Source organism: Nicotiana attenuata, chromosome 8 (genome assembly GCF_001879085.1).
Source record: "Nicotiana attenuata strain UT chromosome 8, NIATTr2, whole genome shotgun sequence".
Classification (NCBI taxonomy): Eukaryota; Viridiplantae; Streptophyta; class Magnoliopsida; order Solanales; family Solanaceae; genus Nicotiana; species Nicotiana attenuata.
The window spans coordinates 3,085,243-3,103,430 of record NC_031996.1 but is presented as its reverse complement, the minus strand read 5'-3'; the positions used below and the strand labels follow the sequence as shown (position 1 = coordinate 3,103,430).

Sequence of the window (18,188 nt, the reverse complement as noted above, 5' to 3'; positions counted from 1 at the left end):
TAATAATTGCACCATAATAGTCTTTGAGCATAGGTTCACAGACATATATACACACACTCCGTGCCGAAAACAAGACCATTCAGAGCGGGCTTTGAACTGCCAATTTCACTTGCAGAGGTGCACCCGATAATAATTGCACCATAATAGTCTTTGAGCATAGGTTCACAGACATATATTTAAGTAATTTTGAAGAAATATAACATATTATACATAGTTTAGGGAGAGGAGTATGGGTTCACGTCTTTAACTTGGATACGCCTCTGCCCTCGTCTGCCTTATATCACTTTTATTTGCGTAATATTACAGCACACAACGCAAAAATAAGCTCAAATGCATTCAAATGTTTCCAATGACTAAACAAAGCAGAAAATATTTATCAAACTCATGGAAGATACAACAACAAACAATCCCGGCAAGTTATATCTCAAAATAGCTTTCAGCAACAGCCCGCAACCTCAACTATGGGCATACACAGAGAGGGCTGTCTATCGACAAAATCTAACTTCCACCAATTAAAGAATAAGAATACACAACCTTACCACAGCAATGAATACCTAAGTGAAACATACACATCATAGAAAACTAAATATGAACTTTTTGCAGCATTGATACATACAACCTCTCTACCTGCACAAGGTAGGGGTAAGGCGGCATACTCTTTACCCTCCCTAGACCCCACTTGTGGGATTACATTGGGTATGTTAGTGTTGTTGTTGATACAGTAAGTTCCTATTTCTTTTTCTTCACAAAAATAACTCTGAAAGACAAATGACATGTTAATTCAAAGTGCAAATGGAAACCAAAGAACTTCACCTTTATAGCACTAGCAGTCGCATAAGTTATCAAAAAATAACTCTCTTTACTCTAAGCCAAGTTTCTCTTGCGCATGAACCGCTCTATCTTCTCTACATCTTCCGGGGTGTCAACACCGTGGGCCTCATGGTCAACTTTTATGACCTGCAGAAAGAAGAAAAAAAGATCCATGCAGTATTGCAGTTGCATAACAACTTTCCGACAAGGAAGAATCACAAGAGGAAAAGCAAACTGACAGAATGTACAGAATAAATTAGACAAAAGGCTGCAACATTTGCAGCATATTTGAAATTCTTATTAACCTTTCTAACAATCTTTCTTCCTTTGTTTTGTTTGGTTAAGCATAGATTCGGAGGCGGACCCAGGATTTGAGGGCGACGGGGCACCACTAACCTTAAATATGCCAATAATTAATGATAAAATTCCGTGGGCAGCTCTTTAATAAATTAAAGTATGATAACTTATCTGCAAGATATGAACAAACAGAAATTTTTAAAGAAAGAAAAAGCACTAAGCAAAGAGTGAAAGATTACTTTGCAAAATAGGTGCTATAGGAAGCAATGTTGATAGAAGCGGTGCTTTGTTATACAGGTAAGTAATATGCAAAAATAAACATTGTTACAGTGCTTTGTTATAAAATATTCTGACAAAACTGGTTTACTAGGTCTGTAATGAAGCCTTCAATTTTGCGTAAGAGACTAAGAGGTCAAGGTTTCGAAACCTGCAAGGTTAATGTAATTTCTTACATTTTTTATTATTCTAGAAAAAATTATGGAAGCCAGGGACAGAAACTATCATCGAATCCAAAAATGTAAAAGAAAACAAAAGAAGAAAGAAAAAAATGCTAATTTTGCTGGAACTAGGTCTCGAACACAAAACCAAATGGTGAGGAAAGCTGGGAAGGTGCTTAAACTAGCAGCTCAACCACTGCTGCCGTCCAGCTTTTGTTTTCTAGGGGGCCAAGTAAATTATTTAAGGGGTCCTATCTGGTTATACAGTACACATAAGATCTATATACATGATTTTTGCCGAGCCTAACGGGTTCCAGTGACCCCACACCCTCCACCGTAGGTCCGCCTCTGTATAGATTCATCTAGAAATATATTTCCCCGGTCATTTAAACAGATACTCAACATAGGGATGTGCAAATTGAGGAGAGAATGTTACCTTCATTTTGTATCCATTCTCGAGGACCTTTAGCTGTTCAAGATCTTCTTCTAGTTGCAATGGTGTTGGTGTCAGTTCTGGATATATCTTCAGGAACTTAGTATCATAGCTCTAGAACGAAATAAGAGACGCTGTATCATTCGATCATATAAAGTTACGCAGAAAAGTTAGCTGATAGGTGAACTAAAATTGTACTACTAGATACCTGGATCCCGAGGTGCAGCAAGTAAGGAAACTGAGGATTAACCTTGCCTGACCTGAATGTATGGAAAAGCTGATTAGATTCTATAACGGAAGAGATAACCAGCCATTGCAACAGGTTTTGTAAAAGAAACATGGGACTAACTTGTTATAAGGGATAAGCCCTCGTGAAAAATATATTGCATAACCACGATTGTCAACCACACATTTTACACGATTTGGATCAAATGCATCCTCAGGTTTCAAGGACGTCACAGCAGTGCTAAAGACTGCATCTGGTGCAGCCTGCACGAATCATAGAGTAATGCTATTAGTCATTTAAGGCAAAAAATACAACGTTGTGGAGAGAGGAGATTCAGTTAGAATTCTCATACAAAGTAAACTCCACTTCTCAAAAAGCAGTATCATATAATATCCAATTTCATGGTCAATTAGCTCCCTAATATTCATAGCTAACTGTAAAAGATGATACCCTATAGTACCTAGATAATCTGCCAATTAAAAATATATCTATGGGAAACAGCCACAAACCGGCAAAGAGGCACCTTTTTGGTGACTATGAGTTTATGCTCGTTATTGTTTAAGTTCTTTAGCCAATTTGGATTTACATCTCGGAGTTAAAACATCCATGCTGCTCCCTACTTCCCAGTTTCTTTTACAGATCTACATCCTAATTGAATAGTCACAAGAGAATTGTCATTTCTACATAAATGGTAAAGAATGCCAACCCAAAGAAATTATACTAACTAGATAATATCTTTACTTTGGACAATATTGTCCTAAATTTGATGTCGTACTCAGAAATTACAATTTTCCTCAGTCAATCTCAAAAAATCTACACATACCTCATTAAAACTTGGTCTTAGTGGCCCGTCTAACACTTCCCTTCCTAAATCTCCATACTCATACTAACTCACATAAAATATGATGGACAGAATAGCTGATAAGAGCCAAAAAATATGTAGCTTCATGTTCAAGTAATACAACCCTGCTATATATTTGGTGTTCCAAGTCAACATATCCCCAATAGTATATTCACCTAAGAACTACTTGGGTGTGCCAGAATGGTAAATCTATTTTGGTTGAACATGGAGATTGAGGAAATAAAGTATGAATGAGCTCTTTTTCCTTCATAAAGAGGAATGGCTATTTTGCGTAGTTAGATATCTTTCAAATAATAGCTAGTATATGAGAAAGAGAATAAGGATCTTCCCTGCCCCAAAAATTAAGTGAAATTTTACTGGATTGAATACAAAGACCGAACAAGATGTAGCGCTAAAATTTGTAGTAAGAAACAAACAGAGAAGAAAATGAATACTGACTCATGTTTCCAGTTATTAGCACGGAGACAGAAAAAGTGGACCTTTTAACAGCCCAAGGAGTGTTGTACTCCGAAAGAAAGGTGATCTCAAGTTCGGTGCATCAAAATATGGAGCAATAGGTTAAATGTATTGCACGCTTGACTGACACTGAATATAAATTAAACAATCAGTGAGAGAGGAGAGCTGGCTAGTGTATTTACATTTTACAGGAGAAAAACAAGCGACTATCCGTAGTCTCCAAGAAACTAATTCCAGAGTATAACAACAATTCCTATCATCACTAAGGAAAAACAAGAAAGGAAAATTACCTGCAGGGCTTTGACAATACCATCTATTATTTCAGGTTCAATAAGAGGTTCATCTCCTTGTATATTAACAACAATGTCATACTTCTTACCAAGCTTTTCAAGAGCTTCGGTACAACGCTCGGTTCCTACAAATTAACAACCAAGCATCAGCTATTCAAAAACAGAAATTTCCAGAAGATGCAAAATAAGTATGTAGAAAATAAATGGTATTGTGCTTACCATTTCTACATGATTCAGCAGTCATTATCACTTCAGCACCGAAACTCCGACAGCACTCAGCTATCTTTTCATCATCTGTTGCCACAACTGTCAAGCAACAAACCAAATAAGCACATGCAATAACCCTCTTTCAAAACTGCACCCACCGCAATCTTTTTTTTTTTCCTTTTTAGGGGAGCAGGGGGCGTGGTGGATGTGGGAGGGAAAAGTAGGCTTGGTTATAGAGGCAGTCAAGCCAGGTCAAATGGATACATACCAACTTGATCCAATGTCTCAGCAAGCTTTGCCCTTTCCCATGTTCTCTGCCAATAAGATTTGCATATGGTGGAAGGTGTCAGTTTCCTTTAGAACAAAATGGTGATAATTACACTGCTGAATCAAAGCTTCACCCATTGGTACATGGAAAAAAGAGAGAAATCGCATGAATATGGCATATAAGTTCCCAAAATTTGCAACTTCCTGAAAAGTTTGAAGCAGATTTTTGGGATCTTAATACTGCAAGGAGGGAAAGCACCTTGCAAGAGCAATAAATGGATCTAGAAACTTCATACCTGGCAATATCAGATACCTTAGTTTTTATTATTCAAAGCAAACTTATAACTACACGACATCACTTCAGGTATTCATGCGAAAACTGATGTTTCGGTTGTAACATTGATTTGTACCCTATGTTTTCTTTGGCATTAGTAGTTTGCTCAGGATTCTTTTCTCAATTTGACAAATCACTGCTTTAATTTTATCCTTTGATACATTGATAGTGGATAAGTGGCAATTAATGGTAGTATGGTACCCTATTGCTAAACATCTGGCTGGCTACCCATTATAATGAAGGGAAGAAGCTCATGTCTGGAGCTATGCCACTGTAGAATTAGAAAGTATTAAAATTCTCGAATTGCAACCAGGACGGGCACAAGAACTAAAAATATTATCAGAAGCTCTTATCAAAAGGATTTGACCTCTCATGGACCTAAAGCCTTAAAATCAGAACAAGGTAAAGGTCGGGCACTACTTCCTTGTTGAAGTGCCTCATTTTGCATATGTGCCTCATTTTACTCTCCATTTCACCACTCCAATCAAAGGTGGAAGTGGAACTAAGTAGAGTAAAGGGGGTTCAACTGAATCCCCTTTGTCGGAAAATTACACTGTACAAATAGGGTAAAAATGAATTTTCTTTTATTACATATAAGTTGTTGAATCCCGTCGACATGAAGAAAAATTTGAGTGCACTGGTAAAGGGGGTTCAAAAGTTGCTTTAGATCATAGTTTATGCATTCGGACTTAGTATAAATATGAAAATTACAAACAAAAAAAATTAAATAACTCGAGGTGAAGTTAATTATGAATGTGATCACACGATTTACATTCTAGTTGAGCTCCGAAGTAAGGAAAGAAAAGCATGGAGAGCAATAGGAGTACCTGGATCATGGGCTTGCCGAGAATTTGAACTAGGGGTTTTCCTTGAAATCGAGTAGAAGCAAAACGGGCGGGTATAATTCCTATGACCCGGCTCCGTAACTTGCTGGATCCGGCAACGTAAGCGCGAGCCCCGAGAGCTACGGCTATTGCAGCTCCCACAGCTAAACCGTGAAGGATCCATGATTTTGTAGAGCTTGACGATGACGATGACGATGACGATGACGAGCTGCAGATCGACATCGGCAATGTGCTTTTCCGGTTTTCAGTTTTCCCAGCTGCGAAAGTTGAGAGTAGTTAGAGAAATTGGGAATTTGTCGCTGTTTATTTCAATGTGGAAAGTTGAAGACTGACTGTGTTTACTTGTTGGAGTGAGCTAACTTGCATGTGCAATATTGCAATATTAGAAACTCAAGGGACTAAAAAGAAAATAATAATTTTCTCGAGGGTGTTCAAGCTTGAAAGAAGTGAAAAAACTTTTCGGATAAAGGATGTTCAATGTATGTTATATACCTTTAAAACTTAATATTTTACCTATATACATAATATAATTTTTTGACGAAGGGTGGCCAATTGACCACCCTTGATAGGTTGTAGCTTCGCCCATGGACTCAGACATATGTGTCTGTCGATTAAAAGTTTATTATATATATTAGTCTCTATGTACGTGTGTTGCACATAATCTTCGGTTAATAATTTATACGATAGACCAACAAATCAAATCTATCAAAAGATTATACACATGAATAAAGAACTGATGTAATGCAATTTATGGGGATAAAATGCAAGAATATTTTTTAAATGCTAAAAATTCATGTTGTTTCCATTAATAAGTACTTGAATTCAAAATGATTGAATACCACTTGAACCTAAAAAAATTATCGATTTTGTTCAACCATATAGTATTTGTTTTTAAGTGTAGATATATGTGAAATTTGGTCATAGCATACCTAATATTTCTTTGTACACGATATTTAGTTTAGGTTCCTTTATGTCATTTTAATTGCTCTATAATGATCAGAACTCTTGTATTTGATACTGATATCGCTCTTGAAAATGCAACATATAGTTTCATGTAAAAAAAAATAGGTTAAAAAATTATAGTCCAATATTAGGGATTGGTGAGCCCTTCTTTAATCATTACAAAAGAATTGAAAAAGTATTTGGACGAACTTAAAAGGATATTGTTCACGCACGTGCTTTAAAACATATTGGTCCATCATGAATTATGCATAATAAACGTCTCATTAAATTGTTTGACATATTCATTTCTACCCACCTAAATAGTTCATTCCATTATGTGTTTTGCAAACTTGCACTTTCATTTAAATGGTAAAATTATTCCCATCAGTAAGTAAAGAATGACCAAATCAACACTTGTATACTTTTTTTTATTTTCGACGCGAAGCAAGAAATTACTGAATTGTGAATATGTTCTTGCTAATCTCATATTCTTTGTTAGCTTTAATTGTTTTCATTTGAAGTCGTAAGTATGATACTTTCAAATTTACATTTATAGTCTTTTGTTCTATTCGATTTTAGAAAAACTGGTAGGTCTTCATAGAAATCACCTTCTAAAGTAGTTACTTTTCTACCAAATCGTTCATCGATGTCCATTATATTTCTAAAGCTCTTATCAACTTATTTCGATTGGGGAAACTTGGACATAGACGTGTCAATTAGATTATCCGTTTTGCTTTTATAATAGATTAGCACTAAATACTCTACTTTGATATATTTGTCATGGTGAGTCATATGACCCCATGGTAAAACTTTTGCTGCTATACCACTTGTTATTGTTGCTAATGCTATTATGCTTCTTTACTTGTCATTTACAAATAATTCACGACATAGAAATATTTTATCGGTTCCTCCAAATCCGTTTGCTCTGCACGAATTGATTCGTTCAAGTATAAAGTTCTTCTTCAAAACTTAGCTTTAATAGTGCATACATGTACTTTTATACGCTTTTGTTTGCTAATTTCTTTGCATTTTCTAGCCCTCGATTAAGTTTAGGTGTATCATACATTATATGAACTATCATATATTAATATCACTACAAAAAAAATAAAAATAAATCAGCTACGAACTTCATCGCTAATCTGTCGCTAAATTGCCCGTAGCTAGCATAATTTCTTGATAATCTGTCGTTAAATGAGATTAGCGACGAATTTTTCTGTTTAGCTACAAAATTTGTTCGTCGCTAAAACTTGATTTTTTAGTAGTGTATGTTTCTCACGAGCTTTTAATGTGAGTCAAATTATAATGCACCGGAATATTAGCGCATAAAAATCAATAAGCTGATGACATTTGAAGAGGAGAACCTCATGTAGATATTCTGAATGATGCTATCTGATACTAATAGCACTCTTTCTGTGCAGCTTTTTTTAAATATTTACAGTTTTCTTTCATTAATAGTAAGTGAAATTTCAAGAATTTATCACTACTTTAGCTACAAAAATATATTAAAGAAGGTCCTCCGGAATGGTTCAACAATAACCTCAAATAATATTGTTCACTTTCTCAAGGATTAATTACATAATTAGAAAGATAGAAGAAAATTTTGAGTGACAATATTAAATGCCTTAAAGATAGCAATTATGGAAGTAAAGACTATATAAACCAAGGTTTCTTAACCGCCAATAGAAATTATGGAGTCTTGGATTACTCTGCTTGGTACTCTTTCAAATTTTATTTTATTTATTTAATTAAATATTTTTTTTTTGCTAAAACGGAAATATTATTAAAAGCTAAGAAAGACAGGTAGTAGAGTTTGTACATAAGGGGAATGTTCTTCTTGGACAAGTGTTTGAACAATCTTTATTGAAAGCAAGTAAAGCATAAGGCGGTGGTTCTTCGTAATGTAGTGGATGACAACAGTGTTGGCCAGTACCAGGAGCTAAGGTCATGCCATATTTTGCCAGAAGATCCGCTACATTGTTTGCTTCGTGATAGATATGCTTAAGTTTCGGTTGTCGCAGCTATGTCATCAATAACCTGCATTCCAAAATAAGAGGTAAGTAGAGATCAGAACCGGTGTCAATCATCGTTTGTAGTCCCTGGGAATCTGTTTCTATCTGTAGTGGATAGAAGTGAGTCCAAAGCAATTTGCAATCCTATCAACAAAGCATGGAGTTCTGCTTTAAGTGCGGATGAGCAAATGCGGTGAGTAGTAAAACCTCGGATCCATTGACATTGATGGTCCCGAAAGACTCCCGCAGCACCCGCAGTTTTGGTGTTGGAGTTAAAGGCACCATCAATATTTAATTTAAGTAAATGTGGCGTGAGAGGGTGCCATTTAATAAACTGAGCAGTCGATATATAAGGTAAGGCAGGGGGAGTTCTTAGATAGTGAAATTCTATCACATGGAACATTATATTTTTTATCGACACAGGATCGTGTAAATTATGGAAAATGTTTTGGTTGCGAGTAGTCCAGATGTGCCAGAGAATGAAAGGGACAAGTTGAGCTATCGGAACTTCAATTCCATGATAGATAAATGGAAGGCGGGTGCGTGTACACTGCTCTTTAAGCCATTCAGAGAAAGATGTTGCATGCAAGTTAATAGGGAAGAAGTTCCATACAAGAATTAATGCATTCAAAGAATAAGTGTTAGAGGAATTCGATTTTAGTAGGATAGGAATGAAAGAAAGGGTGGGGAAGAATATTCGAACATGAAAGGTATGAAGCACTCGGTAGTCTGTTTAGAAGTACTAGCCAAAGAAAAGTTTGAATTTTAGGTGGGATATGGAGGGACCAAACCCATCGAATATTCAGTGGATTAGCAGGCATGTTGCAACGGAGGCATGTTGCAACGGGTGTTAAGATATAATTGATATGCGGATTTAGCAAAAAATAAACCTGAATTGTTTGGAAACCAACGAAAGTCATCATTGCGTGATAAAGTGGGATTAAAGTAAGTATTATGGATGAGAAGTGAGATATATGCGGGTAGTTCAAAGAAGAGGACACTAGTATTCCAATTTCTATTATGAAGAAGGTGATCTAGTGTAAGAGATTGCTCGGTATGAGTTAAAGGACCGTAAATAAGATTGCGAAGTAGAGAATTATTTGGAAGTCAAATGTCATTCCAGACGTTAATGGTTGTGCCATTGCCTATGTGCCATTTAAGGCCTTGCGCAAGAAAAGAGTTGCCTTGAAGAAGAGCTCGCAAAGTGGAAGAGGATCTTTGCCGCGGAAGAATAGATATGCAATTTGAAGAGGGGAGATTATATTTACCAGTTATGACTCCGGCCCACAAGGATTTGGAATGACGGCGAAAGCGCTAAATTAATCCAGCAATAAGAGCTAAATTCTTACCTTTGGATTTGTGAAAATTAAATACTTAATAATACTCTAAAACCCATCATATATTTATAGTAGTAAAGGATTGGATTATTTTGTTTATATTCCTTAAAAAGAAATTCGTTATATCATCACTATGTAATATTTTTTTTTCCTTCAAAAATATGGATTTACTTCGTGTGCTCTTCTTTGAGCAGTGAAATTAATTTCGACAATCTGGATAATCCATCAATTGTTTTTCTTAAAACTTTTTAACACATCTTTGGTATGTATATTAAATAATAAATAAATTTGAAGGAGTACTAATGCCTACAAATATCTTCTTCGTATAGACATATAGATTTCGTGACTAATTAGATTTATATCTCTTAATGTGCGTTATGTTCTAATTAGTCGGAAGTAGAAGTACCGACAGATTCTTCATCCGATGTTGTTGTCCCAATTAAAATAGTATGACATGACTACTGATATTACAATTTCATCCTTTATGGATAATACTTTTTGAAAACTATTTTAATTTTAAAAGGGTATAAAAGTCTATCAATATTTCAGGAATATTTAATCGTCTAACACTTAACGTTTCAACATTCGTTCTTTTATAATAACTAGTCTCTATTTTACGTGCAATGCACGTTGTTAATAGACAGAATATATCCATCTTATAAAAGTTAATAAAAAATATAGAAAGATAAAAAATAGTGTATGTTGAAATATTTTTCATTTCTAAGGCGAACTTAAGAAATAGAAATAAAAACTTACAAACTATGAAAAGACATTTATTAATGCTTTCACTATGTCGCCATAAAAGAAATTAAAATGATGAAATTTATTACAACAAAGGTCGAGTGGCCAATCTAGTTAGAGTTTTTGTTTTATAGGCTCTTATAAGTACAAACTTTTTATATGTATTTTTTTCAATGAGAATTCTATTTCACTAACTTATCACTTATCTAGTGAAACTCTTAATCATTTTGTCCGTTATGTCCTACCTTTGTGAATTTTTGAAATAATCAATCGTTCGTTAAAGGATATAGAAGTCGTTAGGACTTAATAACTCAAATAATCGAAAAGTAGTATATTAATTAATTAGGATTAGAAGTCCATGTAGAGCCGTCAATATGGGCTTGGCCCGTTGGGCCAGCCCCGCCCAGCCCGTGATTTAGCAGGGCTGGGCTAGGATATTTGGAGCCCATTTAAACACGAGGCTTTTAAGCCCAGCCCGAGTAAGCCCGTGGCCCGTGAGGCTTGATTGAGGCTGGGCTGAGCCGGCCCGTGGGCCTAATAAAAATACGTATTTAAAATATATAAAATAAAAAAAGTATATGACACAAAAAATAACAAGAAGAGTATCCCAAGCTTAAAGTTTATTAAGCTCATCATATTAAAAGATCAAAGTCTTAAAATATTAATTAGTTTTAAAAATTTAATTATTCTTAGTATTTAACTAATTAATATTGCATACGAATTGTAAATGTAGATAAAAGTAAGGATGTTAAGTCAACTTTCTCACAAGCGGATTCAAATGTGTTTGATGAAGATGATGCGTATGCTGGATATCCCATAAGCGTCATGGACGTTCTCTTGAATATGTTTTTTGAGTTTTGACTTTTAGTGAATGAAATATAGTCTTGTCTTTTACTTTTTTAGTATTTATTATGGTATATTGGAACAATATACAAAGTTATTAAGTTCTGTGAAATTTTTTTTCTATAAGATTTTTTTAACTTTTAAATATTTATCTTTTTTTATGTTAGAACTTAAAAAAATATAATTATATTTAAAAAATGATGGGCCGGCCCGTGGGGGCCCACGGCCTACATAGGGCTGGGATGAGTTGACTATTATAAGGCCCATCAAAATAGTGGGCTAGCCCAGCCTAGCCCGTCAATTGCTAAAGCCCACGTGGGCGGGACCGGACCGGCCCCGCCCCGCCCATTTTGACAGCTCTAAGTCCATGATTCATACAAACCAGTATAATAACATAAGTACAATTTATCCAATATAAAATTATCTTTTGAAGAAGTAATTCTCTTTTAAAGGACATAAAAGATTCGCTCCTCCTTCTCTCATTTAGTTTTATCCGAGAACCATATATAGTCATGACACTTCGTAATATATATGATATTGGCTTTTAATATTTATTGACCCTTAATTAATGGGAGACAAGACAACTTTTACATTACAATTTGATTTTCGCATTATTTTAATCTGTTAAATAATTTTACATTACAAATCACCCTTTCCTGCTGCAATTTAGTTTGTTTCTCTCCTATAATTTAGGATCCCCGTCCAAACTTGCGTATGACTAAAAGATAAAAAGAGCACGCATTAATTTTGACTGCCGCTATTAAAAATTATCTTGACCAATACTTTATTCTCTAGTGAAATAGATTCAAGGAGTTAAATTTTAAGAGAGATTTCATGTGAAAAAAGGAATATAAATATCTCAAGAAAGACTGATATCATTCCTTGCTGTGATGGTTGATAAATCCTATTTTTAAACGCTGCAATAAGTCCAAGGAATTAATAGAAAAATGATATTGTTGTTATAAAACAATAAAAGAAGAAGAATATTGCAGAGAAAAGTAGGGAGAGAGAATTCTTATTAATTTGGGATGAATTACAATAGAATAGAACCCTCTATTTATAGGGAGAGGTTGACTTAGCCACCAAGTAATAAACCCTAGAATCTCTCTAAATATAGACATTCACCATAAATAAAATTCTATTTATAACACTTCCCCTTGAATGTCTATTCAACAGATAATGTGCCTCGTTAAAACCTTAACTAAAATAAAACCCAATGGGAAAAAATTCTAGAGAAGGAAAAAGAGTACACATATCTAACAATACGCCTTTTGGTTGCCTCGTTAAAAACCTTGCAAGGAAAACCCAGTGGGACAAAACCTTGTAAGGGAAAAAGAGTACAACGCGTATTAACTCCCCCATGATGAGAGCATCAATTCACATCCTTAAGCATTTGCATTCCAATCTTGTGCACCATCTTCAAAAGATCTTTGGTAGATATTTGATAAACAAATCAGCCATATTAACTTGAATAAATATATTGCACCTTGAAATCATCATTCTTGATAAAGATGGATTGTCTTCATATGATCTTGTTGGAATCTTCAGTTCAATATCTTCACATAGAGGTGAAACTCTTGCTATCATATTATCATGCATATAGTTATAGCAAGATACATTTGTGCACAAATTGCACTGAGGAAGTGGTACTTCAAGATCAAGAATTGTATATGCTTCAAGCAACTTAAATCCTTCATGGATTGTCATATAAGTATAGTCAAATAAGCCATTTAAATAGACTTTAGATGCATATCAACTTTTCATGTCATGCTAGACATATAAGATAAATAAAAGTGATTGCACACACTATTGATTTTATACTTTCAAGCGTTTGAACTACATGTTCAAAACTACATGGCTTTCATATGAAACCAATTCTATTTGAATTGTTTCTTCAAACTTAAGATCCTCATATATATTTAGCGCTATCATAGATGTCGTCGACAAATATTTTATATCAGTTTCAATATTTTTCATAAAGACATAACATAGAGATCTCTTCATTCATATATTCAGGTACCTGAATCTCTCATGAGATTTTATGAAGTGTTATGTCATGTGATCTTCTAGATCACTTGCCTTCTTTTGTTATGATCATTTAGATCATTTGCTCATCTTCTTTTCAAGAAGTTTATTTGAAACCGATTTGTCTATATGCTTTGAGCGTACTATAGACTTTGTCCTTCTAGGACTTAATAGGAGCATTTGCAATGAGAATATAGTTACTTTCTTTGGGTCAGCAAATGCGTCTAGCATACTTTGCAATAAATTGACATGGATTATCCTTTTATGAACTTCAAGTTCATATTATCTTATTCGAGGATCTAGATGTACAAGTGATAATTCATTCCACGTAACCTTTTCTCAATTGTTTATCATGTCTCCCCCCCATGTTAGAAAACTAACTTGTTTCCTCAACTTTGAGAACCCATCTTTGTGCGTTATGGTGTTAATCAAAATATACACCGCACATCAATAATAATAAGGGAATTATTTGGTTCCTGACCATGAACCACTTGTGAGGGGAGAAAATAATACACTTTCGTATATAACGTATATCAAACTGATATACAAAACTTTGTTCTCATAAGCAATTGTTTAGCTATTAAGTGGAGGCACTCAATAAATCATTTTGCTAAACCAGTTGTGATGTAGACCAACTTGTCAAGATGAACAATCTTGAATAAAAAATCTGGAAATTATGCTCTAAGTCAAATTATTGAGCAAGTTACCTCGCAAACACCATGTTGCGGGTTAATAATAATCGCACATGTAACCATTTCATAGATGCATCTTATGTGGTATACATGGCAGGTGAATGGGCCCATATTCACCTTTGATATTTCCAGCATTTATGGGATTCAATCTCAATCTTAGTTGGTATATTAATTAATGAGAACATGCAATGTAAGAGAATTCGTAAAGAACTTTCTAGTTCTTTAATATTTACCCATGTGAATTCTCTTTTATTTTTGCACATCATACTTGAATTAACATGGCTAAACCAATTATGCCAACTGGATAAATTATCAATATTGATAAACTTCAGGTTTACACCATGATGTGTGCAATTATGAATAAACTCCAAGTTTATTATGATATGGGTTTTTATATCAATAATATCCACTTCATTGTGGTATTCTTTTGTTTATGTAGTATAAACTGGAGAATAAAGCGGGTAGCTTTTCACATGCATATTACCCCGCTACAAGTTGTAGTAATAAAAGATATTAAATCTTTCCTTTATTTATAGTCTCAGTATGACCAACCGCTTTCGCGAATACTTTAGAAACTCAATAAGTTTCTTTGAGACTTACTACAACACAACGTCTTATTGATAATCAATTTTCTCCAAAATAGTATAATTGGCTCTTCTAGAGCTCTAAATTAATTTTGTAGTACCACATATTCATCAACACCCACATGGTGAATATCTCTTTTAAAGAGAAAGTTATACCATTATGGTTATGGTCAAAATTATATGCAAGATTTGTTTCTTGCATTACCATTGTCTTTTAACAATCACAATGCCAAAATATTTTGGCGTACAATAGGTACGTGACCAATGACCATTCATGCCATAATAATGATATTATTTTCTTATATCATCTCAAACCTCCTTCTAGAGGTGAGTGTGGTATATACCACTAGCACGCTCATATTCTTCCAAAAATGAATATGTATTCTTAAATCAGATGTTCTCACATTCACATCATGAATAGACCATAATCATCTATATGTGCTTTATAAAATCTCATGTCAAATCGATGACAAATATTTTCACAAGTGGGGGATTATTTTGAGAATCCTTATTATTCTCATTATCACAATGATGACGATTCTAATTTCGTCTATTGCCACGTCAACATCCATTGATACATTCATAGTGATAATTTTGTCTTCTTTCAGACTTATCACATACTGCTATCACATTCTCTTAAGGGAATGAGAATGGAGCAAATTCAATGGGACGGGTTTTCACTTTTTGTGCCCATAATCATACATGAATTTGATCATGGCAAGACATAGAAACTTTTACCACTTCAGGTGGTTATAATTTCTTACAAACTCCATTAGAGTTATAATCAAACTTTGTTGTCTTTGCTTGTATATAAAATCAAAGTATAGAATAAAAGAGGAAAATACGGTAAAATACTTACCTTAAATCCAGAATTTAATCATGAAGGAAGTTCATGGAATAACTGACAATCATTATGCTCAATCCCAAAGCTTCTACTCAATTGGTTAGAGTCTCGTGCTGATAACGTGTTATAAAACAATAAAAGAAGAAGAAGAATATTGCAGAGAAAAGTAGGGAGAGAGAATTCTTATTGATTTGGGATGAATTACAATAGAATAGAACCCTCTATTTATAGGGAGAGGTTGACTTAGCCACCAAGTAATAAACCCTAGAATCTCTCTAAATATAGACATTCACCATAAATAAAATTCTATTTATAACAATTGTATCGTAATCTAGAATATCGTATTAATATTTTTTTAAAATACATGTGGTTAGAAAACACAAATATATTATTTAATATATTCACCAAACTAAAGCTCAATATAAGCTCAATATTACTTAATATTATTAAATCGTCGTATCCATCCCTTGATAATGATTACTAATAGAAGAATGATGTTATATTGTTTGGAACGTACCTGGACGAATGCATTGTGTAATTATGAGAACGGCACTACGTGAATTTGATTTTATAAGATATTAGTATAATGATTTTGACTTGGACGTGGATTACGCATTTTGACTTGGACTCTACCACTAATGAAATACTTTTACATTTTCGTACATTAATAATATTGTGGATATATAATTAATAAAGGGCATAAAAGTCTATCAATATTATAAGAATATTTTAGTCGATCAACATTTAGCGCAAAATATTCGTGTTTTTATAATAACTAGTTATACGATACGCACGTTGCGCGTGTATCCCGTCTCAATAAGTATATATTTTTAAAAAGTCACATAAATACTATGTTAACTAATTACGTTTGAGTTATAAAATAAGTTTAAGAAAAAAGTGTGAGTTACTGAAAATGATAATTATTGATTATATTTAGCAACTCAATATGAAGAAACGGTGATAATAGAAGTCCTCAATCATCTTTGTCAATATTTTCAACTTAAGATTTATTCATTACTATAATTTCATAAGTTGTGGTATTTCTTTTTATTTTCATTAAGAGCACATAAACTCTCGAAGATTTCAGAGTTTTTTTTTCTTGAAATCTTTTTGAGAAATATATATTCTTAAGTTCATTCTAGAAAACACACAAATGATCATCTAAGTGACAAAAGATCTTTTTTTTCGCAAGCAAAATGTAAATTATTCTATATCTTTAATTAATAAGAATTATTGTAAAAATTATAAAATGACTAAAAAAATAGAAATTTTGGCCAATTCTGTCACGGCCCGGATTTTCCACCATCGGGATCGTGATGGCGCCTACTCGTGGTAGCTAGGCAAGCCAACTTATTTACCTTTTCATCACTAAACAATTATTTTAACAATTTATAGCATCAATATAAAACATGAAATTTACTAAGAATAATAGCGGAAGTCTAATTTATAAATCTGAATCAAAACGCGGAACAGTTAATAATAGCCTCTACCCAAGATTTGGTGTCAAATCACTCACGAACCACTAAGAATATACTAAATACAAAGGTCTGAAAGAAACATAGAAGTTGTCTGTCTCGAGACAAGGAGGCAATAGTCTAAAAGAGAACATAAAGAAGAGACGCTGGGCCTGCGGACGCCTGCAAGGCTACCTCGGTCTCGTGATAATGAAAGCCTGCTCCCGTACTAATGCTGCTGCTGCTCCTCAGAACCTGGACCTGTGCAAAAATGCACAGAAGCGTAACATCAGCACAACCGACCCCATGTGCTGGTAAGTGTCTAGCCTAACCCCGGCGAAGTAGTGACGAGGCTAGACCGGACACCACATAAACCTGTGCAGTTATAAATATACAACGGAAACAAAATACCAAACAACTAGCAATATGGGAGGGGAAAACATGCTGTGGGGAGATAACAATAGTAAAAGTAATTCCGAGTAACAAACTAAAGCAGCTTAGATTCACAATGAACAAGGAAAACAATACTCAATATAAACACATGGTATCAATAACTGTTGCGGCGTGCAACCCGGTCCACAATTTACCATTGTTGCGGCGTGCAACCCGATCCACAAATACACTGTTGCGGCGTGCAACCCGATCCACAAATACCACTGTTGCGGCATGCAACCCGACCCACATCATTTATCATGTATCATTGTTGCGGCGCGCAACCCGATCCTCACATATTATTGTTGCGGCGTGCAACCCGATCCTCAATATCTTTGTTGCGGCGCGCAACCCGATCCACATCATTTAACAGTCTGACTCCCCAAACAACAGTCACGATTAAGAGGCATAAAAATATAAGCAAATATTTGACAAAAATCCCGGCAAGGGAAAGAAACCAACAAGTTCAACCAAACGTCCCGGCAAGGGAATAATCAACAACGCTTTCTCTTTCTTGCTTTTCTTATCTTCTAATCCACTCTACCATCTTGAGCCAACGCTCCACAGATTCAAGTCATTTCATATACTTTCAATATTCGTATCACAATTCGAGCCAATGCTCCTAGGATCAAATGATCATATCACCGTTCACATGTTATTCACAACATATAGAAATCCTCCAATAAACACGGAGTTCACAACCAAGCCATGATAATCACATTATAAGGACTCACGGTCATGCTAGACACCAATGTATAGATACTCGTCACCATGCCTATACATCGTATTCGATCACATAGCAATTAGCAACAAGACTCAAC

At 34.5% G+C, this 18,188-nt stretch overlaps 1 protein-coding gene across 2 annotated transcripts; it reads right to left on the bottom strand.

Moving 5' to 3' along the window:
* On the bottom strand, positions 355-5,793 carry LOC109230746 (3-deoxy-manno-octulosonate cytidylyltransferase, mitochondrial-like). 2 transcript variants are annotated; one of them, XM_019396157.1, is made up of 8 exons: positions 5,447-5,792; positions 4,287-4,332; positions 4,031-4,117; positions 3,812-3,936; positions 2,327-2,466; positions 2,186-2,237; positions 1,981-2,091; positions 355-957 (listed from the first exon to the last, which is right to left on the bottom strand). In XM_019396157.1, the coding sequence occupies exons 1-8, from the start codon at positions 5,684-5,686 to the stop codon at positions 865-867; spliced, it is 894 nt and encodes a 297-aa protein (XP_019251702.1). In that variant the 5' UTR covers positions 5,687-5,792; the 3' UTR covers positions 355-864. The 2 variants fall into 2 exon arrangements, with proteins under 2 accessions (XP_019251702.1, XP_019251703.1); XM_019396158.1 differs by lacking the exon at positions 355-957 and adding an exon at positions 964-1,278 and having other exon boundaries at positions 5,447-5,793.

Excerpts from the sequence above, each read along its gene's own strand:
- LOC109230746 (XM_019396157.1), bottom strand. The coding sequence starts at position 5,686 with ATGTCGATCTGCAGCTCGTCATCGTCATCGTCATCGTCATCGTCAAGC. Across the intron at positions 2,467-3,811 it reads GTATTGTCAAAGCCCTGCAG|GCTGCACCAGATGCAGTCTT; the intron begins GTAATTTTCCTT and ends TGATTCGTGCAG. Across the intron at positions 2,092-2,185 it reads TGCTGCACCTCGGGATCCAG|AGCTATGATACTAAGTTCCT; the intron begins GTATCTAGTAGT and ends ATTTCGTTCTAG.